Genomic DNA, 24,881 nt, shown 5'->3' on the forward strand with positions numbered 1-24,881 from the left:
GAGAAGCAGGCTCCATGCAGGGAGCCCGACATGGGACTCGATCCTGGGTCTCTAGGATCACACCCTGGGCCAAAGGCAGGCGGTAAACCACTGAGCCACCCAGGATCCCCCGAAGTACTCTTTCTATTAACAAACTCTTTCTTTCAACAAACACAGAACTATGTATCCCAGCCCTGATCCGCTGCAGATGTCGACGGTGGAATATACACAATATGCAAAGCTGACACATCTGTGGTCATTTTGTAAACACTAGCTAGAACGAATGATTCTTCTCCAAAGAGAAAATAGCACAACAAAGTCAAAATGTGATTTGTTTCCATTTTATTTTCCTATCTCAATTTCAGTAAAAGATTCAGAGAACTTATTGATGCAAATAATAAGCCATCTCCCACCCATATACAGTATATGTCCACTGTTCCTACTTGTTTTTTCACTGAACAAGGTGATAGTCTTTGTTCAAACCAAAGTACCAAGGAAGAGACATTATAAATAAAGCAAAAAGTGTGGTCTTTTTATTCACAGACAGTTAATGTGTATGTAACCACCACAAAGGGAAAAGCACTGAGGAAACATTTGCATCCCACAGGTTAAAAAGTCAAGCAATTAGTACAAGTACCTCCAAAAATAGCAAATTTGGAATTAGCCATTACTGTGAAGGAAGTCCCCAGTCTTTTATTTTTCTGCCACCACATTCCCACTCTGGAATTTAAGCTCTCTTCACAGTGCAAATATAAAAATGATCGAAATCAGGGTTTCATGGCAATCTTTTGCTAAAATATATTCTATTTTAATATACATGCTATAAAAGTACGCTAAAAAGTCAATCGTTAGAGCTCTGTTAAAATTAAGAATTTACTTTTTTACATACAGAATAATGTACTCCCACCTCTAAAAGTATATTTGAGGAAAGCTATTTACTGTGACCCCAAATATTTCTAGCTTCATATTTTGTTTATAATATTATTGATTTTATAATACACGTATTCAGTAATGCTTTCTTGTAATTCTGTATTGCAGTGCCTCACCAATTACTTTAAAGAAAAATTGGGGAGGGAACTGTGTATCTCCATGCAGTTCTTACTGTATAAATCACCAAGTTTTTACTGTAAGTTCTTGTGACAAGTTTTCCATTTTATTTTTTAACCTCTGCTAATCTAAATTCTTTTATGATAACACTTGGAGCTTTTAATGTGGCAAATATAAGTGAGAGATGCTGCAAATTAAACCTGTAGGTAGCCTGACTTTAAGAGGAATAATTCCCTCCTGTAATAACATTTCCAGTGCCAATTCTACGTTTTTCGGGACGGATGGTCTGAAATAACGCTGACTGAACACATCCAGTGCAGATGAACTGACTGTGTGCATGCCAAACCAAGAAATCAGACTCCTGGTATTGAGTTCAACTATATCTACAAATCATGTAGTGCGCATGATGAAGCTGCTAGTTACAGATTTAGATCCCCGGATCTTGGGCAGATCTGTGATCTTTTATTTCACGTATAGAACGGAAATATAAAATAACTGAAATTTGTTTCTGATTTAAACAAAAATATTTACTCTTTTCATTAGCAAAACATTCTTTAAAATATATCAATTTCTCCTCTCTGAAGAGCCAAGGAGCACTAGGCAATTTTCTGAAGGTTTAGTGCCACCTGTTCACTACAATAAATACGGTTGTAGAGGGCACACAGCAACTACAGCTTATTTACATTCACTGATGAGAATAAATTTCTTATCCGGTTACAGTGTCCTGTCCAACAAAGGAAAGGTTTGGCATTTGTGTGCTTTTTGTTCTTGATGAGAGTCACTTCTGCTTGATTTTCATTCTTGGAAGAAAAAAATCATCAGCTGATGTCCTCAGATTTAATGACATGATGTGAAAGAGGAACGGAGCAAGGATTAACTGTTACCATGGAGTTGTCCCAGCTTGAATCTCTTCTCCCCAGGTGGGTGTCCTGTGGGTGGCACAGGGGCAGCCCACAGGGCACTGGCAGGAAGGCCCCCAGGACACAGGCATGCAGAGCCTCATCGGGGATGGGCCACTCTTGCTCAGCGAAGCACCCCCTGCCCTGCTTCAGCCACCACCCCTACTCGTTACCCTATATATTGATCTTATGTGCTTGAGGCCACAGAACTGATAGAAACCGGCTAACTGGGAAAAAAGGAAAAGGAGAGAATTCAACCAAGAGGTGGCCTGGGTTCCACACCACTGTCTTACGCTGCCTTCTGAACTGCTGTCATCTGTGGAGATAATCTGTGGAGGATGTGTACATTATGTTCTTCATAGCAGAATTCTCCTTTGTTTCTCTTGAAAATTTTTTTTGCTAGTGTCATGTTTTTCCAAACAATTTTATCAGGAGTAGAGTTTGATGTCTGCTCTTTTTGAACCTACCTAAAAGTGGAATGTTTTTCCCAGGCAAATAATTACTTACTTCTTTGAAAATTGAACAAGTTTTTTTTTTTTTTTTTTTTTGGATCCAACTTAGCCCTTCAGAAAGGACTTCAGACTAAGAGGAGGAAGTGCAGGAGAACTAACATCCTATTGTGCCTCACATAAAACATTTTGTTAAAATCAAGAGCAGCTCCAAGTACAAAAGTAAATATTTGTGCAAAGGGCACAATGCCAGATCTGATCTTAAGACATCCTCAATTTACTCTTTTTCTGTTTGACTCTTTAAAATACAAGTCTTTTTACATTATGAAACCTACCAAGACAGGGGAAGGAAGTTAACATCAGAAAATACACTTTAGAAAAAGTACAGGATCTTCTGCTGATAATTTGCTACTTATTTCATAACTTAGATCAAGTAAGTGCTAAATATTCACAGTAATTTCGAGAAGGAACATTTGTGTCTGTAAAACTTCAATCTATTGCATTTTCAACCAGTTTTCTGTACAATCACAAAATTTTATCTGCCAGTGCTTTTCTGTAGAATTCCTTATTGTCAGTCCTCCCCTTTCTGGATCCAGCTATACCTTCAAGGTGGGCTGTAGGATTCCTTTCTCAATCAGATGAGTCTTCAAGGTTTTATAAATATTCAACTGCTGTTCTGGTTGAAGCACCAACAGCTGCTGTAGCACTTTGCTGGGATTTGGACCCCTGATAACAAAGCAGAAAAGGCCAAGTTCATGCTATTTTAAGAGAGCTAAGGGAAGCATATTCCCACAATTGAAAGTAAACCGTACAGTTAAGTGTAGAGTAACAATCTTTACTTGATCAGCTCACTTTAGTGCCCAACATTAATGTCAGAGGGAGAAAAAGACCCAGAAATATTCTGCACTGAGAGGCATATGGTCTAGATTTAGGAAGAATGCACAAACACAAACCCCAGGAACAACACAAGGCAATCTAGGGGGTGCAAATCTAAGTTCTACAAAGCTTCTCAAAGAACAACCTGAGTTAAGGTGGAGACAGGACAAGACACAAAAATTAACCTGTAAGGGAAGGAGCAAAAATCCTGGTTGATGGAGATAAGCCAAAAGAGAACATGAAAATATACTTTAAATTTTTAGCTTCAAAGAAACTCCAAGAAATTCCCCTGGGTATTACCAACGTTCAAGGGAAGAGCACACAAAGGTGCTGATCTAGCACTGAAGCCCCTACTAAGGGCCTACAGATTTGTCCAAAAAAAAGTCTTAGGTGAACCCCAATATAGGAAACATCCTCCTCCTTTCTAGCTGATGGGAGGAGGAGGAGGCAGGCAGCCTGCCCCTTGCAGGCCCAGTAGTGAGGCAACGAGGCCAGGCAGAACTGAAGCCACAAGGCAGTGATGCGGTGAGCTCCCCCTCCTCTCTAAGGGACATCTCAATGACCAGCGCTTGGGGGGGTGGGGGGGCTCCTCCGCAGCTCCCCCAGCATCCCTGCTCCAGGCCTCCTCTTCCCAACCTTCAAAGCTGCGCTGGGACTCAGGAAAGGTCCTAACCAGGACTCTTACCCTTTCCCTGCTCTGACACTTTGACAGTCAGGGGTTCCTAACTTTCCATCCCCTGGACTCTAGAATTCAGGCCGTTTACACATGTGGGATCTTCTAGAGGGCTATTTTCTCAAATTCAGAATGAACCTAATTCAGATTTTAGTGTATACGTATTGTTCTCTGCAATTTCTACAGCCCATTTGAATGAGAAAAAGAGATTATGGTTAACTTTTTATAAAGAGAGATTAGTAAAATCCAATGGAAAAAAGCAAGACATAAATGATATATGGAGAATGGCACCAAATTCTGAGAAAGACGTTTACACAGGGTAACTAAATTTATGATCTACAAATCACAACTTTGAACTGAATTTGTTCAGTTCAAATGGAATTCCAGGAAATAGAAAACCCAGCAACAAAAGGAATGTCTGCTATATAGGGATATCACAACAAAAGCTTTATTTAAAAAATTGCACCCCCCCCAAAAAAAAAATCTCACAATAGCACAGATTAGCCATTCCATGGGTTACCTTCTTGCACGTGGCTCAACTCATTTGCCAAAAGTGTGGCCATATGTCTCTCACAGCCAATATCTATTTAAGTCAGGGCACAGCTTGTCTTCCATGTCTTCAAAAGATTCAGCAACTTCATAACAAACCCAGAGTAGGGACCCACAGGGAAAAGGAAGAGTACTATAGCAAGTTCAGCTAAATGCAAAATTATGTCAGCAGGTGCTCCCAGCTAGATGCACCCTGGCACTAGCCCTGTATTTCTAATAGTCTAAATATTTGCTTTCAAATGGTAGACAGCATGGCTCAGCATGACTTTTCTCTGCTGAGAGAATTGCTGGATAAAAAAAATGTGAGTTAATGCCCTAAAAGCTGCCACCATCTGAAAACAGAGTTCCAAGGATTTTAAGCATTAATGACTAATACTCAGATATATCGGTAAATGAATCATATAAATAGATTAAACACTCCAATTTAAAAAAACAAAGGTTGGGTATGCCTGAGTGGCTCAGTTGGTTAAGCATCTGCTTTTAGCTCGATTCACGATCTCAGGGTCCCGGGATTGAGCCCCGTGACAGGCTCCCTGCTCAGTGGAGAGCCTGCTTCTCCCTCTCTCTCTGCCTCTCCCCCAACTTGTGCTCTCTCTTGCTGTATCTCAAATAAATAAATAAAATCTTAAAAAAAAAAAAAAAAGGTGGTCATCTGGGTTACCAAAAAAATAAAAAAAACTAAAACCAAGGTATATGCTTGTTAGAGGACAAAAAGGATAAAGAAATGCTAAAAATAAAAGGATCAACAAAGAAACATTATATAAATACTAACAACACTATATAAATACCAAAAGAAGGCTGATGCCATTCTTCTAATATCCAAAAAGACAGGCTTTGAGCAAGTAATATATCAAGATGGATGTCATTTAATGACATTAGGAGCAAGTCAATAGGGAGATATGACACTCTAAATTTGCATGCACCTAAAACCACCTCAAAATATGTAAAGCAAAAACTGGCAGACTAAGAATAGATAAATTTCCAATCACAGTGAGAGAGGTGCACCTGGGTGGTTCAGTTGGTTGAGCATCCAACTCTTGATTTCAGCTCAGGTCATGATCTCACGGGTTGCAAGGTTGGCCTGCATTGGGCTTCTCACTGGGCGTGGAAGCTGCTTGGGATTCTTTCTCTCCCTCTGCCCCTCCCTTCTTGTGTGCTTTCATGTGTGCTTGCTCTCTCTCTCTCTCTCTCTCTCTCTCTCTCTCAAATAAAATAAAATAAAATAAAATAAAATAAAATAACCAATCATGGTGGGAGATTTTGACAAAGCTCTCTTCTTGAAATAATGAAAAAATGGATAAAACAAAGCAAACAATCAGTCAACCCTACATCCCTAACCGGCAGAAGGCACACTTGTTCCATGGGTATATAAACATATACCTGAACAGATAATATGCAGGGGCACAAAACAAGTCTCCATATATATTAAAAACTGAAATAATAAAGAGTATGTTTTCTGACCACAGTGGAAAGAAGGCAAAAGTCAATAAAGGAAAGAGAATAAGAAAATCTGCATTTGTTTGGAAAGCAATCAATACACATCTAAATAATCCATATGTTAAAGAAGATACCAAAAAAAAAGAAGATACCATACTGAAAATGAGGAAATATTTTTAACTGATAATGAAAATGCAAACATAACATGTAAGATGAGAATAAGGTAGTACTTAAGAGGGATGTCTCTATTAGATGAATCTATTAGACAAGAAGGCTAATGATCAAAATCTAAGCTTTATCTCAAGAAACTCAAAAAGCAACAGCAAATCACATCTACAGAAAGATGAAGGAACGAAAGATGCAAGTGGACATCAATGAAACAGAAAGTTAACAAACCCAGAATTTGATTCTTTGACAAGATTAGTGAAATAAACTCCTAACAAGACTGCTCAAGAAAAATAAAAATTAATTCAAAATTCCTACACTCCTCTGGGTATATATTAAAATATGTGTTTAGGGGTCTACAAATATGAGTTTCATTCTAAATACTTTATGAAGGAAATACATATTTTCTGTGGTCAAGCACTTAGTAGAGACCATGGAAAATAAAGTTAATGTGTGGTCGTTGAGGTTTGCTTTCACACTCCAAACTAACATTTTAGGGCAGATCCAAAAGCTTAAGGTTTAATAACAAGAATAAGCCACCCTATATAAAAAAGCAACACCCCCTCCACTCACCCCACCTCTTCATCCCCCACACAACCATAATCGCCTGACTTGCTTTCTTTTTCTCTGACACTTACCACCACCTAACAAACTAGGTTTGTTTTCTGTTTCTGCCCCTTCTCTCTCCAACTCCCCAGTAAGAATGTAAGCTCTGAGGGCAGGGCTTTTGTTTGGTCCTTTGCTACATCCATGCCTAGAACATTCCCCAGCACATCACAGGCACTCAGCAATAACTGGTGGACTGGATCTTTTTACTTTGTGTTCACTATCATTGTAATACCACTGAAAATGAAAAATCTGATGTTTCAATCCATCCACATTACCCAGATTTTACCTTGGTCCTATTAAAGATCAGGACATATACTATTTAAGTTGTTCAAATGTGTGCAAAATAATTATGATTTCATTATTTCTTCTTAATCATACCTCTCAGGGCTATAATGTGACACAAACTCTGGGGGCCACCATTCCCTTTTTATATCATAAATTACCACTGACAGGAAAAGTAACTAGTTCAAATTAATGCCTATGGAAATGAGAACTCAAAGAAATCATCTAATAAAACCTTTTGTAAAAGATCTAAAAGTACCTTATAAAACTTGTGATGTACACATGCACAAAAGTCGCCATCAAATACTGACAATCAAATCTGTCCATTATCCCGCCATGTCCAGGAATGGTGTTTGCAAAATCCTTCAGAAACAAACAAACAAACAAACATATGAGCAAATTTTCAAAAAATCAACTGCTATTAAACTCCTACCTGCAAATGCCTCTTTGGCATCATGGGGCTCTAAGGGAAATACTTTACTACGGGATTTTTTCACTAACTACTAGAACATGTCTCACAAGTTAAAACCACATCTTTCAAATATGTACACACACTAGAATGATTCCCGAATTGACCAATAGCATTCAAGTAATACTGATTATTAATTAAATCTAGCACTAACTTTTTTTTACTTAATAAAGCTTTTTCTAAATCAAAAGTGTTATCGGCTATTAATCTAATACTGTAGCTTACTTTTCTGTGTAAGCAGAAATTATTTGAGGAGTTTTTAGTGTTGTTGATCAATGTACAACTAGTTCTAACTCGTGTTTATCCTAGTAGTTTCTACTCTGAAGTAAATATTTTGCTACTATAATAAGTATCCTTTAAGCATTGGGGTAAAAAGAAAATCAAAATAGATCATCTGGGACACATTAGTCCATTAAATGGCCAAACTGACGGAATGGTTAATAAGTCTCTTGAATGGATTCTATAGATATATCCACATGTCTGAGTGCTAAGGATATGGAAATGAAAGATTCTCTTCTGAGTTTACTCAGATGACCTAAAAACATCTAAATCCAACAACTATTATGCCTTACTTCAGACATGCCAAATAATCTCATCACTCAAAAAGAAACCTTGCATCAGAGACCACTAAAGAAAATACCATTCTAAATGTAACATTTTCCTGTTTTAAAACAATTACTGAAAAATTCTCTAGTTACTTTTTGCCAACACATTTTCTTCCTTCCCTTCCCTACTATCTGAAGGAATAAGAGGGCCACAGTAACTCAATGCCATTCTGCTCTTTGAGGCCTTTTCAGGACACTGTTCATGCACAGCTCTTGCTGTGGTTCACTGTGGACATGTGTTATCTCCCCTAGTAGGTGGTGAGCATCTGAAGAACAGAGACAGTATCCTATACACTTCCTCATACTGCATTCCACCTAATACACTATCATCCCCATTTTAAGCACTCACTGAGTTAGTTTTTCTATTTCTCTGGCTTCTGTGGCCCTGTGTAATCTGTCCCCACCAATTTCTGCACTCTGATCACCTACTCTCTACTACAGCCACACTGTTCTCACTCCCCTTCAACAGGCTAAGCTCCTCCTCTCCTTTGCACTCGCTGGAACTCTCTTCCTTAGATTTCTCTACAGGACTCATTCTCCTTTCTTTCTCAGACCCCTGCTCAAATGCCACCTCCTCCAGAGAGGCCTGCTCTGTTCACCCCACCTTCAGCAGCCACTCTCCCAATGGCATAACATTCAGTCTTAGTGAAGGCATGTGAGGATAGCTGAGATAATAGGGCAAATATATGTGAGAATCCAAATTAAATTAAATATAGGGATAATTTTAAGTATCTGGAACAGGGATCAGCAAACTATGTCCCATAATCCACGTTTCACCCACTGACTCTTTTAGTACAGAAAATTTTATTAAAACCCAGTCATGTCCATTCATTGACATATTGCCCGCAGGGCTTCTGCACTACAGAGGCAGAGTTTAGAGTTGAGTAGTTGCAATATGATTAATAAATGTATGATTTCTCCCTTTACAGAAAGAATTAACTGGCCCCAGATCTAGTAGAATGGATGATTATATCCAAACGCTCTTCTGCTTGTCTCTTCAAATGAGACTATGGCACAACACATAAACTTATTCATAGCTGGATTTTTAGATGAGCACTTAAGGACCAAGATTCTGTGTTTGTCCCAACATTAAGTGACACATGCCATTTCTACAAATGAGGCTGACATAACACTTTGAAATGTATTAACGTAGCATGACCAAAATTTACAAGATTGAATACACTCAAACTAGCCAGGAAGCATTTCTGTGAGGCTAAAACAAATAGTATGTATAAGTTTTTGCCCATAGGCTTAAAGTGGGAGACCAAGAGAGAAACAAATTACAACTATATTACATTCCCTAATGATATTCTCTAATAATGTAACAGATTCTAAACACACACCTTGATTTTGAAAGCTCTTTTGAATCCACTGGCAAAGAAGCCTCCAAAAGGACCAATCAAAGATGCAAATGTTGAAAGAGCAATGCTATGTATCTGGAAAGGATACAAGCTCACTGTTTCCTAAAGAGAAAATAAAGAAAAAGGGTTTTAAGTGCATTAAAATTATATCTGAGCATGTCACCTAAACCAAAAATGGTATAAAAATTAAGTCAAACCATTACACCACATTTTTGTTAACTTCATAAATTTTCAGGATCATGGGAGAAAAGTATGTTGTAAGCTCTCATTTCCAACCTCTACTTAGCCAGCACTTTCCATTACCTCTCTAAGCATACTGACAGCACCTGGCACAGTGAAATCTTGCAGTTGACAGGATACTCAAGTTCATCTAGAAACTTCTACAACACTTGAGTTGTAGGATTACTAAGAATCAGTTAATTTCTGACTTTATTTCTTACCAGTAGAACTTTATATATTTTAATTTTGTATTTTATTTCACTTTTATATGACAAAATGAGGGAAAAGTTTGTCATTAAGTTGATTTTAAAAAGACCACCAAATTGAGCATCAGCAAGACAGTCATAAAAGATTCAGGGAGGAGATAATAAGAACAGAAGAATTCTGCAAGCAAATTATTTTGTAAATTCTTGGTTCTTGCTCCACTTTAAATAAACTGAAACTACAAGTTGTAGACAGTGCATAAATAGGTATGGCTTAAAAAAGATCATTCAGAACACCAATCTCTGGACCTGTTCTCAAAGCAAAGGCCTTGTCCCTCATCAAAGATTGATATCATCAAAAAGTTTTGTAGCAGGTTAGATGGCTAGGACATTGGAAAAAATTATTGGATTCAATGTATTATGCACTCAAGGAGAGAAATAATTTGTTGGTCAACCTGCTCCTCAGAAATTTATGGACTTTAGTTTAAAATATTTCAGATACGCACACATACACAACACACATACACACACACACACACAGAGCTGTTTGATTCCTTACTTTAACCAAGCACCCACCAGTCTTGATGGCACAGATCAGCAGGGTTCTATTGGGCAGCATGTCAACATTCTTCAGTGAGAGACCTCAGCAACTGCCTTTAAATGACAACAGTGTGCTTCTCAAAGGGAAACGGTTTTTTAGAAGCCAGAGCTTTCTGTACTAGTAAGGGTCCCCTAAAAATCAAGGAATCCTTGAGCTATTGAATTTTACTTAAGCTTCAAATTGAGTCAGTTCCTACCAGTTACAAGTGAAGCTCACTGTAACCCATTTGATTTGTAGAAACCTAAGGAATCCTGAAAAATGTTTTCAAAACAAATATAAGATAAATTACTATCAGTAATCATTCAAATCATTAGGTAAGTAAATTCCTAATAGACAAGTGGTTTGTGATAGTAATATTCATTTTATGTTCAAGAAAGTGGAATCACAAGGGGATAGAAAACATTATTGATGCTAAGTAGACAGTGATACCACTTCTGTATCATAGAGTTAAAGATTCTATAAAAACTGATTTCTTGTAAAAAGTTTAGTCCTATTTTTAAATGAACCTTTATCTTTGGGATACAAGATCCTCAACTATGTTTATCTTACCCGTCTCAACACTGCCTTTAGAAAGGGAGGAAGTGAATAACTCTGAAGCTGGAAAAGTTCTGAGGGTTCACATTCTGTAACAAAGGAGTTTACATCACTTCGGTATTCCACTGGGCAGACAAAGTATTGGTATTTGGATAACATGTAGGCAGCCTGAATAACAAAGTAAGAGTCCATGAAACATTGAATTAAAAAAAAAAATATATATATATATATATATATATATATAAAATATCTATCCATCTTTTTTCATTAGGCTCCAAAAATTAAACTTCCTAACAGTCATTTTTTGTATACTCATCTTATATCCAGCCACTTTATTGTCCTTTGATTCTCACAAAAACTCTTTAAATAAAAACCTAAATTTCATAACTGTACACTAATTTTTAAAACATTAACAATACCCATTATGCATGGCTAAAAGTAAATGTCCACTATTTTTAACAAATTTTCCTGTAAGTTGGGGCTCACAGTAGCATCCAAAAAGCCAATTAGCCGGCACTCATTAAGGAGGCAGAGTTCTTCAACATCCTTTGTCTTCTATACTTCACTCAAAGCCACTACTTGTCCAAACACCTGTGTCCCCCTTAAGGGAGAATAGCTATTAGAAACTACCAAAGCACAAGAGCACAGCAGTGGTCCCGAGCCTAGGTATATATTAGAATAACCGGGGGAGTTAACTGACTTGGGAGGAGGCTGGAACATAGATTTTGTATAAGACCCCCAGGTAATTCTGATAAGAGGCCACATCAAAGCTACTGGGGTACAGAATTGGTTCTGTTTAGTGGGTTTCAATAAATACATTATTAGCATTTTGTGGTTCCATTTTTTTGGTTTAGAATATCCTAATAAACTTCCCATCATTTTTCAAAATATAAATAAAATAAAAACTTCAGTAAAACTCACAACAAATCCAAATACGACTGTGGAAAAGAAACCGCCAATGAATCCTTCCCAAGTCTTTTTAGGAGACAGCTAAAAAAAAAGGCCAAATAAATTAAAAAGAGTTACTGCACTCACAAAACACACAAATACATATGCAAACTCTCTTCAATGAAGTCCCACAATACCTTATACATCTCTCCTTACATTTTTCTTATTGGAATGGCTTTGCAACCCTTTTCCTTCATTCCATGATCCTAATTTATTTGTGCAAATTTCTTTAATAATATCTAACATATTAGACCCTCAAACAATTGAAATACTGTGAATTTATCCGTTTCTATATAACCTCCACTTATTTTTTCTCTCTCAAAGAACTATAATCTCTAGATTGAAATCATCGTCCCATGACTTTTATGCTTACATAAACCCCCACAATAGTGTAGTTCTTGCAATAAGGATGAGGCGTACTCATTCCAAGTACATATGGTCTGTATTGACCTACTACTGACAAAAAATAGAATGAGTATAACAAAACACAGACATTGCAGCGCACCAGATTTTCATATATTCCCAAAAATGCCATGCATATAACAGACCTCTTTCTGAAATGGCAAAACACTCCAGATACAGTATTTGCTCCACAAGTATTCACATATCCTTCTCCCTTTGGTCACAATCTATGTCTGTCTCCATGAAGAAAGGAACATGTTGTGCTTCTAAGAATAGATACTGTTTCAGATTCCGGCTATTGTTTCTCAGTCAATGGGGCATTCAGGCAGAGAAATCTGGAGGAAAGTTTGGAAATCAGTGATGCAGGGGCAGGAGGGAAAGATTTGGGAATGGACAGCGCTAACTGCCTGACGTGCCCTGTAGGTAAGGCCTGATAAACAGGGATCTGGTCTTCAGGAGATCATGGATGACCTCTGTGAGGATCCTTGCAGTGGATGGGTGGGGACAGAAGCCATATAAATATCAGACAGAAGTTTCTGCAGACAGAAACAGGTGACAGGCTAAACTACCTGATCTCTTTATAGACCTCTCTTGTCCTAATGATGTTCATAAAGCCCAAAGCTAAAAGTGTTGATACAGTTTCTTGACAAATCTGATAACAATTCTGCCACAGAGAAGAGACTGATATACACTATTTCCTAGGATAATTCAATATTACTGTCATGGAGTAGGAGCTGAATCAAATTCAAAAGTGCCTGTTGATTATTTTAAAGGTGACTTATCAGGAGCCTGGGTGGCTCAGTCGGTTGGACAGCTCACTCTTGACTTTGGCATAGTTCATGATCTCAGGGTCCTGGGACTGAGCCCTGTGTCAGGCTCTGCACTCAGCAAGGAAGTCTGCTTGGGGATTCTCTCTCCCTTTCATTCATTCCCTCCCCACAACTTGTATTCTCTCTAACAAATAAATCTTAAAAAAAAAAAAAAAAAAGATAACCTATCAATTAAATTGATCTATATCAAACTGATTTAGGGGTTAACTTGTTTAATTACATATGGGTATATTATACAACTAATGTAGCCTGGTAAATTCACTAGAAATCTATGTTAAAAATCAGACAGTAACATTCTTCTACAACCATAACAGCCTCTCTGAAGGCTTCCTAAGCCAAAAACTTCTCATCTGGTATAGATGCCTTGAATATTTAATCACTTCTCTTATGCTGAAGCAGCTTTAGAATGTTACATATATATATTTGCTTTGCTTGCTTGCCAGTATCCTACAGCTCAGCCCAATGCTATATGTTGGACATCTATGTGGGTAAGAATTTATGGAAGATTTATTTTTTTTTTGAAGGATAAGCAGCCCATGCTTTTCTCTGGAAACACTTAAGCTCCTCTTGCATCATTCTGATCAAACAGGTTTTGTATCTGTACAGCTCAGTCCCTCCAAACTGCCTTCATAGAGTAACATCAAAATAGCCAATTAACATATTTGTGGGAATATTACTAAATATTTTGCCCAATACATGAATGGGATGAAGCATATCTAAAGCCCCAACATGAAAAGTTTGTTTAAAAGTACTTAGTTCTAGTAAAAGTTCTGTTTTTCTACAAGGACTTAATTTCCCCAAAATGAGAATTGTGTAACTTACTTCTTTCTTTGCCTCCACTGACTGTAAATAGAACCAAATCTAAGGCAAAACGACAAAATCTGCTCGTGTCTCTTTCCCTTATCTTAACATTTACTTATTACTTGCATTATCAGTATTTTATTTTAGGGCCTCAGGGTTTGGTTTTGTTTTTTAAATGAGTTTGGGTGTAAAGTTTACAAATAGACATGAGTATGTGAAGATGGTTAAGTGTATACAGACTTTCAAAAAATTTGGTAAAAGAGGTGACAGATGAGATGGCTTGAGGGGAGAAGAGAGTCTAGTAAAGGCTTGTTTGTAGGGTTGCTGGGGAATGGAAGAAAGAAAAATTGCACTGTAGCTAATGGAAAGGCACCAGCAGAAAGGTGAAATGAGCCTTCACAAGATGGAGGATAACTGATGGAGCCAGGTCCTTACTGAGGAGCCAACAGAGTATCTCGTGAAGACTCTAGATGGAATCATTGGGAAATATGGCTCACTGCCCCTACACTGTAGTTGTTAAATACAGTTAAGCAAAATCAAAGCACTTCAGAAATAAAATGTGCAACAGCACCAAGTTGTTGGAAATTTTCTCCAGTGGCTCATCTTTAAGGTTATGGTAATGACTTGCTTGTGATGTTGTTCCATTACCTTAATTAATGGAGTCCTCCCAAAAAAAAATCCAAAAAGGTAAGCAGTTATGTCATTGCAAATAACACTTGATATTGGAACAAGGAACCTTAAAAAAAAATCAGAAAAATAGTCCATATGATTAAGTGGCAAACGTTTATACAGGTTATGACTCATAATGAACCAATGCAATAACCCTTTGGATTACACTGCAGCCTCATCCAGAACATAACATTTGCCAAAACATTAGTAGAAACAATGTATATCAAGTAAATTTGCCCAGATCTGCTTAATGCAATTCAGCAGAGCAAAATCTATAAATAAACTAACATGCCAGGAGAATATTCCTAAGGAAAATATTAATCAATTTAATTTTAATATTAAGCAATCTATTTCTATAGCTATGGACTTTCAAATTTCAGTTTTATGAAGAATAAGTTATAATAGTACAAAGAATAAAAAAGAAGTATTTCAAAATGGAAATAAGGCATTTGTTTAGACACAATATAATTTCATAAATTTATACCAAGCTCTTAACACAATTTCTTGTTCAGGAATAACTATCAATTTTAATTCTACCTTAGTCTATAGTTACATTAAACCCTACTAATTGTACAGAACATACTAATTTCAGTAACTGCCCCATATCAATTGAAAGTTTGCATATGGAAGACAATCTTAAAATGATTCTGATTGTTTTATGTACACACACCTTGGTATAAAAACAAAATAAAACATGAAGCTGTGAGGAGGGTTTTTATCTTGATAAAACCTAACTGTAAGAGATTTTAATTAATGGGTTTAGAAAAAATATGGGTATAATATGTCAGATTTCTTAAATTGTTTTTCTTCACTCTGATTTTTAACTAATAATTTTTATAATTTTAAAACTAACAAAAATGCTTTCTGAACCTGTAAGGCGCTGCTACATAGCAAGTAACTCCATCTGAAATCTGGATACCCACTGCTACATAAAGGCGGTGTAGAACCTACCCAACTTTCACCCAGAGAAAATACATTGCCAGCACACTCTTTGCTGACAAGCCAACTTTTCTGTTCTTTTTGCATTCCACAAAAATAATATATTCTTTTTAAAGTCTGGGTATGCTTTGTAAAAAAGCCACACTAAGGTGTAGTAACACCTGAAAATATACTTAATTTTTGGAGCTTTCACAAGGACTTCCTGGATTTTATTTGGAACCCCAAAAAGAAGGGTTTTCAGGTTAACAAAGTATTTGTCTTCAGTTGTCAAATAGTAAGAAAACTCAGTAAGATATTTTAGTGACATAGAGCAGCAACAACAAAGAGTACATTTTAGTAGCAATCTACAAGACACTGTCCAAGGGAAAGAGCTTTAAAAAGGCTAGGACATAAATACAAAGCAGCATAATACTGTCCCCTTACCATATCATGCCTTCAAACAGATTTTGGATGACAAGATGTGACTGAGTAACTGTTATCAGTAAAGTGACATGAGTCCATGCGAACTGTTAATAGCCCAACAACACAACAATTAGTGAATACAACTGATCAGTGCAGCCCTGGAGCAATAGCAATTTTGAAACACAAATTTCTAGTATGATTTCTGGTCAAATTTTGTATGATAGGGTTGTACAAAATAAATGCTGTTAGTAAATTATATTCATTTTGGTGCCTACTGGAACCTTAAAACCATGAAGACATTTAACAAAGTAATCTTAATTTATACACAAATGGAATGCTCAAAATACTGAGAAACACCACTGGATTTAAAAACGCATACAAAATATACAATAATCTCAAATCATTAGATTAAAATGATAATGAGAAATTTATGGTGGTGTTACAGCATTTAGAGAGGAACATTTTACTCTGGCTGCATTCTGCATTAAAATTGCTAAAAGCTATTCTTTCAGAGTTCATTATGGTAACTTTTTCCCATACAGAGTTATTAATGATTCAAATAATTCAAACCAGCAGGGACCAATTACTCTTAAAAGCCAGCTTTTCATACTTGAAAGTTGTCTTCACAGTACTGTTCAATGATGGTGTTCAACCTCAGTTTCTTTTTTTTTTTTTTTTGTTTTTTTTTCAACCTCAGTTTCAAACTTGTGTATTTCATCAAGCCCATCTAGCCTAAGAGATGCCACTTTAGTAATTTTTCACATCACCAGCATGAGTACAATATGAATGAAAAATTTGATGTTTCTAAATATTTGTCTCATAATTTTGACTAGAATTTAGGAAACGTTCAAAATTCTTACAATTTTTGATTTATTCATAATTAACCTATTCCAATTTTGTCAAATAATATATTAACTGTTTTGTTTTATTTTTAAACTGCATAAAAGATCCAATTTTTTTTATCCCAGTTGCTTCAAAATGCTTAAATGATTTTTTTCCAATAGGCACCATTTATATTTTCATAGGAGATACTATTATTTATAATTTGTCTTGATGGTTTCTAGATTTTCATGGATCATTTTACTCTCCTCTCAGGATCCCTAGAAATTAGAAATGTAAGAAATACTACAGTTACCCAGTGATGATGCTCAGCAGAATGTCTCAATGAAGAAAAGCAAAGCATAAAGAATAGGAAATATACCCAAATCCAGAACAAGCCTTACTAATACATGGACTCACAGATCTAAATGCTATATTTTCCATTTTGCAACCTTTTAATTAGCTATCTTTTAAGAAAATAAGAAAGTTCATCATACTCAGTGATAAATTTCATAAGATACTAAACACAGTTCAATGATACACTGCATAAAATACCTTAGGGCAAAAAGAATTATGTAATTATCTGTGTGACTAACCATAGCTAGCAAGAAAATGTATGTTTTGTTCTACTTATGTGCAGGCTAAGAACAAATATAGTTACTTTCCATAAAAAAATATGGTAGATATTTTCCAGGCTTACTAACTATTCAGGAGACTATGCAAACACTTCAAATACTTGATTTTAATTTTACAGTCTTTGAAAATATTCAAAGAAAGAGTTGAGTTTTTAGGAAACTTTGAAACCAGTTAAAATTTTTAAATCTTCAAAAATTGTATAACTTAAATCTTTTATATTTAATAATCATCAAAAATTGAAATACCCCTCACATTTAGGCAAAACATCAACTAGCAGATTAGATCTTCTCACTATAGAAGAAAAAATAAAGGTAGGCGTTTTTATTATATATAGTTATGGTTAATACAAACCATATAAAACTGTAGACGATAATGTTTCTTCACCAAGCTCAGCACAAACATGCAGAAACCTGTTTGAGAACAAAAAAACATGTGCTTGTTGTGCAATCTGTTACAAAATGTAAGATTCACTGAGCTCAAATAATCTGATTTTCTTATCACTTCAAAGTACACTATAGCATTTATTCATCAGCCACCTCTGCTACTTATAATAAGCATGTTAAATAAGTGTCTTGAGTAAAATGATCTTATATTCTCTAAAATGCCTAATATATTCCATGGTACGAATTCAACAAACATTGCCTTCATTAATTAAGTGAATTAGTCCCCTGCAAATATGTGGACATGGAAAAACAAATTTTGAAATTCAGTTGAATGAAAGTTATTTGCTAAGAGACAAACAGTTACCTACAAGGGAAAATCTATAAAATTCTCAGCTGATTTTTCAGCAGGAACTATGCAGGCCAGAATGGAGTGGCATGCCAGTGCTGAAAGGAAAAAAACCTACAACCAAGAATATTCTATCTGGCAAGGTTATCATTTAAATTTGAAGGAAGAATAAAGTATTTTCTAGACAAAAGATAAAGGAGTCTAACAAGAAGAGTTAAAGGGACTTCTTTGAGTAGAAAAGAAATGGCTATAAGTAGACATAATACAATTTTGAATAAAGAGATGTGGGACACCTGGGTGGCTCAGTCAGTTAAGCCTTGGACTCTTGATTTCGGCTCAGATCCTGATCTCAAGGTTGTGAGATTAAGACCTGCATCAAGCTTCATGTTCCCAGCATGGAGCCTGCCTAAGATTCTCTCTCTCCTTCTCCCTCTGCCCTTCCCCCCACAAACACATGGGTGTGCTTTCTCTCTCAAATGAATACATAAACCTTTAAAAAAAAAAAAAGATGTAGAGGCATCTGGGTGGCTCAATGGGTTAAATGTTTGCCTTCAGCTCAGGTCATGATCTCAGGGTCCTGGGATGAAGCCCTATGTTGGGCTCCCTGCTCTGCTTCTTCCTCTCCTGCATTCACACTCTCTCACATGCACTCTCAAATAAATATTTTTTTAAAAAATTGTAAAATATGGTCACATATACATAAAACATGAAGGCAGGAATAAAGAAAGGGGGAGAGAAGGAAAAAGAAAAGGTATCTTTTCTTTTCCTGGTTTTTTTTTTTTTTTTTTTTTTTTTTTAGTAAGAATGTGTTTGATTTTAAATGACCACTAAATTGATGTAGACTGCTATTTACTTAGGATGTCATACATGAATCTCATGGTAACCACAAACCTAAAACCTGTAATAGACACACAAAAAATAAAGAAAGCCAAACATAAGACCATAGAAACTCATCAATCACAAAGAAAGAGAGCAAGAGAAGAAGGAACAGAGAAGAACTACAAAAAAACAAGTAGAAAACAACAAAATGGCAGTATCTATCAATAATTATTTTTTTAAGATTTTATTTATTTATTTGAGAAAGAGAGAGAGAGAAAGTACAAGCAGGAGGAGGGGCAAAGGGACAGGGAGACACGGACTCCCTGCTGAGCAGGGAGCCTGTGTGGGGCTCAATCCCAGGACCCCAGGACCATGACCTGAGCCAAAGGCAGATGCTTAACCAACTGAGCCACCCAGGCTCCCCTATCAATAATTACTTTAAATATAAAGGGCCTTAATGCTCCAATCAAAAGACACAGGATGGCAGAATGGATAAAGAAACAAGATCCATCTGTGTGCTGCTTACAAGAGACTCATCTCTAATCTAAAGACACATATGGACCAAAAGCAAAAAGATGACAATGCATTTACCATGGAAATGGAAGCGGGGGAAAAAGAGGCAGGGAAGCAATACTTATCTCAGACAAAGCAGACTTTAAAATAAACTGTACTGGACAAAGACGGGCATTACATAATGATAATGGGGTCAATCCAAAAAGAAGATAGAACAATTGTAAACATCTATACACTCAACACTGGAGTACCTAAATGCAAAAAGCAAATATTAATGGGCATAAAAGGAAAAACTGATGGTAATACAATAATATTAGAGGACTTTAACATACCACTTACATCAATGGATAGATTATTCAGGCAGAAAATCAACAAAAGAAACAATGTCTTTGAATGATATATAGTACCAGATGAACATAACAGATACACACAGAACATTCCATCTAAAAACAGTAGAATAGGGGCAACTGGGTAGCTCAGTTGGTTAAGCTTCTGCCTTCAGCTCAGGTCATGATACCAGGGTCCTAGGATCAAACCCTATGTCAAGCTCCCTGCTCAGTGGGGAGCCTACTTCTCCCTCTCCCTCTGCCTCTCCCCCTGCTTGTGCTTGCTCTCTCTCTCTTTCTCTCTCCCCATCTCCTCCTATCAAATAAATAAATAAAATATTTAAAAATAAAATAAGTAACAATAAAAATAAAAACAATAGAATAGGGGCACCTGGCTGGCTCAGTCAGTAGAGCATGTGACTTTTGATCTTAGGGTTATGAGTTTGAGCCTCACAATGTGTGTAGAGATTATAAATAAATAAGCTTTTAAAAATACATAAAAAGTAAAAACGGAATACACTATTTTCAAGTGCACAAGGAAAACTCTCCAGAATAGATCACATATTGAGTCACACAACAAGCATCAATAAATTTAAGAAGAACGAAATCATACCATGCATCTTTTCTAATCACAGTGGTATGAAACTAGAAATTAATTACAAGGAAAAATATGGAAACAACACAAACATATGGAGGCTAACCAATATGATCCTAACAACTAATGGGCCAAAAGAAGTCAAAGAAATAATTAAAAAAAATACATTGAGACAAATGAAAATGAAAACACAATGATCCAAAATCTTTGGAACACAGTGAAAGCATTTCTAAGAGGAAAATACAAAGTGATATAGGCCTTCCTCAGGAAAGAAGAGCTCAAATAAATAACCCCTTACAACTAAAGGAATTAGAAAAAGAAAAGAGAGGCCCAAAGTCAGTAGAAAAAAAGGAAATAATAAAGATCAGAGCAGATATAAGTGACACAGAAACTAAAAAACACATTAGGGAAAAAAAAAAATCAATGATACCAAGACCTGATTCTTTGAAAAGATAAACAAAATTGATAAACCTTTAGCCAGACTCATCAAGAAAAAAGACCTAAATAAATAAGATCAGAAACAAGACAGCAGTAATAACTAAAACCACAGAAATAAAAACGATTAAAAGAGACTGCTATGAAAATTTATATGCCAACAAATTGGACAATCTAGCAGAAACGGATAGATGAAATAGATAAATTTCTAGAAATATGCACTCTTCTAAAACTAAATCAGGAACAAACCGAAAATCTGAAGAAGTTGATTACAAGGAAAGGAATTGAATCACTAATCAAAAACCACCAAAATTAAAGTCTTGGACTAGATGGATTCCCAAGTGAATTCTACCAAACATTCAGAAAATAGTTAATCCCTATTCTCCTCAAACTGTCCCAAAAAAATAAAAGGAAAACTTCTAAATATATTCTACAAAGCCAGCATTACCCTAATACTAAAGCCAGACAAAAATACCACAAAAAAAAAAAATATAGGCCAATATTCCTGAATATAGATGCAACAATCCTCAACAAAATATTAGGAAACCACATACAACAATACATTAAAAAGATCATTCAAGGATCAAGTGGAATTTATTCCAGAAATGCAAGCATAATTCAATATGCACAAATCAACCACTATGATACACCACCATCAACAAAATGAAGTATAAAAATCATATGATCATCCCAAGATGATATTCATGATAAAAAAAAAAAAAACCAACAACCTCTCAACAAAGTGTGGCTAGAGTATGTATGTATACACACACATACACACAAAACCCAAAGTGAATACCATACTCAATAGTGAGAAACTGAGAGCTTTCCCTCTAAGATCAAGAACAAGACAAGGATGTCCACTCTCCCTACTTTTATTCAACATAGTACTAGAAGTCTAAGCCACAGCAATCAGACAAGAAAAAGAAATAGGAGGCATCCATATTGGTAAAAGTTAAACTGATGAGGACATGAGACATAGAAAATCCTAAATATACCAAAAAAACTGACTAGATGTAATAAATGAATTCAGTAAAGTTACAGGATACAAAATTAATACCTAGAAATCAGTAGTGTTTCTACACATTAATAATGAGGTAGCAGAAAGAAAAATTAAGAAAACAACACCATTTACAATTACACCAGAAAGAATAAAATAGCTAGGAATAAATTTAACCAAAAAGATAAAAGACCTGGACTCTGGAAACTCTAAAACATTAATGAAAAAACTTAAAGATAACACAAACAAATGGAAACATATTCTATGCTCATGGGTCATAATAATAGTGTTAAAATGTCCATATTACCTGAAGCAATCTACAGATTCAATGCAATTCCTATCAAACTACCCACAGCATTTTTCATGGAACTAGAATAAATAATACTAAAATTTGTATGGAATCTCAAAAGATCCAAAAAGCTGGAGATATCACACTTCTAGGATTCAAGATATATTACAAAACTATAATAATCAAAACACTTGATACAGACACTAAAACAGACACATAGATCAATGGAACACAATAGAGACCCTTTAGATAAACCCATGATTGTATGGTCAATTAATCTATGACAAAGGAAGCAAGAATATAAAATAAGAAAAAGGTAGTCTCTTCAATAAATGGTGCTAGGAAAACTAGAAAACTACATGCAGAAGAAACTGAACCACTTCTTAACACCATACACAAAAATAAACTCAAAATGGACTTAAGACCTAAATGTGAGACTTGAAACCATAAAAATCCTAGAAGAGAGCATAGGTAGTAATTTCTCTGATATCAGCCACATCAACATTTTTCTAGATGGTATCTCCTAAAGCAAGGGAAACAAAAGCAAAAATAAACTGCTGGGACTATCTCAAAATAAAAAGCTTTTACATAACAAAAGAAACCATCAACAAAACAAGAGGCAACCTACTAAATGGGAGAAGATATTTGCAAATGATATATCCAATAAAAGGTGAATATCCAAAGTACATAAAGAACTTCTATAACTCAACATCAAAAACACAAAGAATCTAATTTAAAAATGGGCAGAGGACCTGAATAGACATTTTTTCCAAAGAAGACACACAGATGGTAAACATGAAAAGATGCTCAACATCATTAACCATCAGGGAAATGGAAATCAAAACCACAATATCACCTCATACCCATTAGAATGGCCAAAAATTAAAAAGACAAGAAATAACAAGTGTTGGCAGGGATATGGAGAAAAAAGAACTCTCATACACTGTTGATGGGAATGTAAATTGTTACAACCACTGTGGAAAACAGTATGGAGGTTCCTCAAAAAATTGAAAACAGAAAAACCATATGAATCAATAATTCCACTACTGGGTATTTATCCAAACAAAGACACTAATCTGAAAAGATGCATGCACCCTATATTTATTGCAGCATTAATTACAATAGCCAAGATATGAAAGCAACCTAAGTGTCCACCAAGGGACAAACAGATTAGGAAGATGTAGTATATATATATAATGGAATATTATTCGAGAATAAAAAAAGAGGGGATCTTACCATTTACAACAACACCGATGGACCCAGAGTATTATGCTAAGTGAAATAGGTTAGATTGAGGAAGACAAATACTATATGATTTCACTCATATGTGGAATCTAAAAACAAAAAATCAGTAAATAAACAAAAAACAGAACCAGACCTAAAAATACAGAATAAATAGACAGTTGGCAGAAGGGAGATGGTGGGAGAATGGGCAAAATGGGTAAAGGGGAGTAGGAGATACAAGCTTTCAGTTACGGGATGGGTAAATCAAAGGCACAGCATAAAAAATATAGTCACTGATATTGTAATAGCAATGCATGGGGATAGATGGTAGGTACACTTGTGGTAAGCATAGCATAATGTATAAACTTGTCAAATCATTATGTTGTACACCTGAAACTAATGTAATATTGTATCAACTATACTAAAAAAAAGTATCACTATGAAAAAAAACTTATTCGCTGTATCAATCCATTAAGTGTACATGTATAGAATGTTTCAATCTCTACAATAGGAAAATTAATAATAATTATGGCAGCTAACATCTAGTGAACACTTATTATGTTCCAGGCTCTTGTCTAAAACATTTTACAAATATCAACTTATATAATGCTTCCAACATCCCCATAATGAACATATCTATTATTATCTCCATTTTACAGGTGAAGAAAAATGGACAAAGGGCTTTATTAATTGACTGAAAATTACAGGGCTAGGAAACAGACCTTCAGATCCTATTGACTCTCAAGTATCATGTAGTTCCATAAACCATTATCAGTAAGTTTCAGGTTAAGAATGACTTGAAATTTCTCAGAACCATATTATAATAATTGTAGTAAAATACAACACTCTTAATAATTTAAAGATTTATAAAAGCAAATGTTTGTGCTTTGTGTTTATGTTTATATCCCACAAATTTATTACAATGACATTATACTAAATAAAAAGTCTACCTACCTGAAATTCAATAATCATACACAAAAATAATGGGAGGCAACAGGAAGCCCTTTTTGCCCAATATATCAGTAAACGTCTAAAGAGAAATATTCTTTTACATAGGTAGATATTGCAAATGTATAAAGAAAGTTTAATTTCAGATTAGTAGGTATCCATCCATTCTATTCTGCAGTATCTTTACAGTGAGTTCTCCAGAATAGAAAATGAATTATCAGGTAAGTTATCCCACATGAAATAAATGCTAGATTTTATACATACAAGTAATACTTACCAAAGCAATTCTACCCACCAGAGTAAGCAAGGTTCATACTACTCTGACCAGAGCAAAAAATCAACCAGCAGCTTCCTTGACCTATTTTCTGAAGGCTAATTTGAAACACCAATGAAAAGGATAATGACAAAGGAAGAGAATACATACTGATTCCCAGATCCCATCTCACCTCCTATTTGTCACCTACAGAGTAATCTGACTGAACTGCAAAAGAAATATGGGAACATTTTCAAATGTAGCACAACTGAAAGTCATCTGTCACTTTCTTGAGACAGAGAAAGAAACTGGGAGGGGGTAGAGAAAAAAAGAAAAAAAAAAACCCC

At 35.5% G+C, this 24,881-nt stretch overlaps 1 protein-coding gene across 1 annotated transcript in view; it reads right to left on the reverse strand.

Annotated features, from left to right (window-relative positions):
• Positions 1 to 304: 304 nt before the first annotated feature.
• CDS1 (CDP-diacylglycerol synthase 1) overlaps positions 305 to 24,881 on the reverse strand; it is a 67,044-nt gene continuing 42,467 nt past the window's right edge. The window contains exons 6-13 of the mRNA XM_072755766.1: positions 17,755 to 17,813; positions 15,970 to 16,052; positions 14,587 to 14,674; positions 11,879 to 11,947; positions 10,973 to 11,125; positions 9,383 to 9,502; positions 7,225 to 7,328; positions 305 to 3,100 (exon numbers count right to left, since the gene is read on the reverse strand). Coding sequence (XP_072611867.1) covers positions 2,971 to 3,100; positions 7,225 to 7,328; positions 9,383 to 9,502; positions 10,973 to 11,125; positions 11,879 to 11,947; positions 14,587 to 14,674; positions 15,970 to 16,052; positions 17,755 to 17,813 — 806 coding nt within the window. The 3' untranslated portion in view covers positions 305 to 2,970. The remainder of the gene's footprint in view (positions 3,101 to 7,224; positions 7,329 to 9,382; positions 9,503 to 10,972; positions 11,126 to 11,878; positions 11,948 to 14,586; positions 14,675 to 15,969; positions 16,053 to 17,754; positions 17,814 to 24,881) is intronic.

The sequence above is a fragment of the Vulpes vulpes genome, chromosome 4 (assembly GCF_048418805.1).
Source record: "Vulpes vulpes isolate BD-2025 chromosome 4, VulVul3, whole genome shotgun sequence".
Lineage (NCBI taxonomy): Eukaryota > Metazoa > Chordata > Mammalia > Carnivora > Canidae > Vulpes > Vulpes vulpes.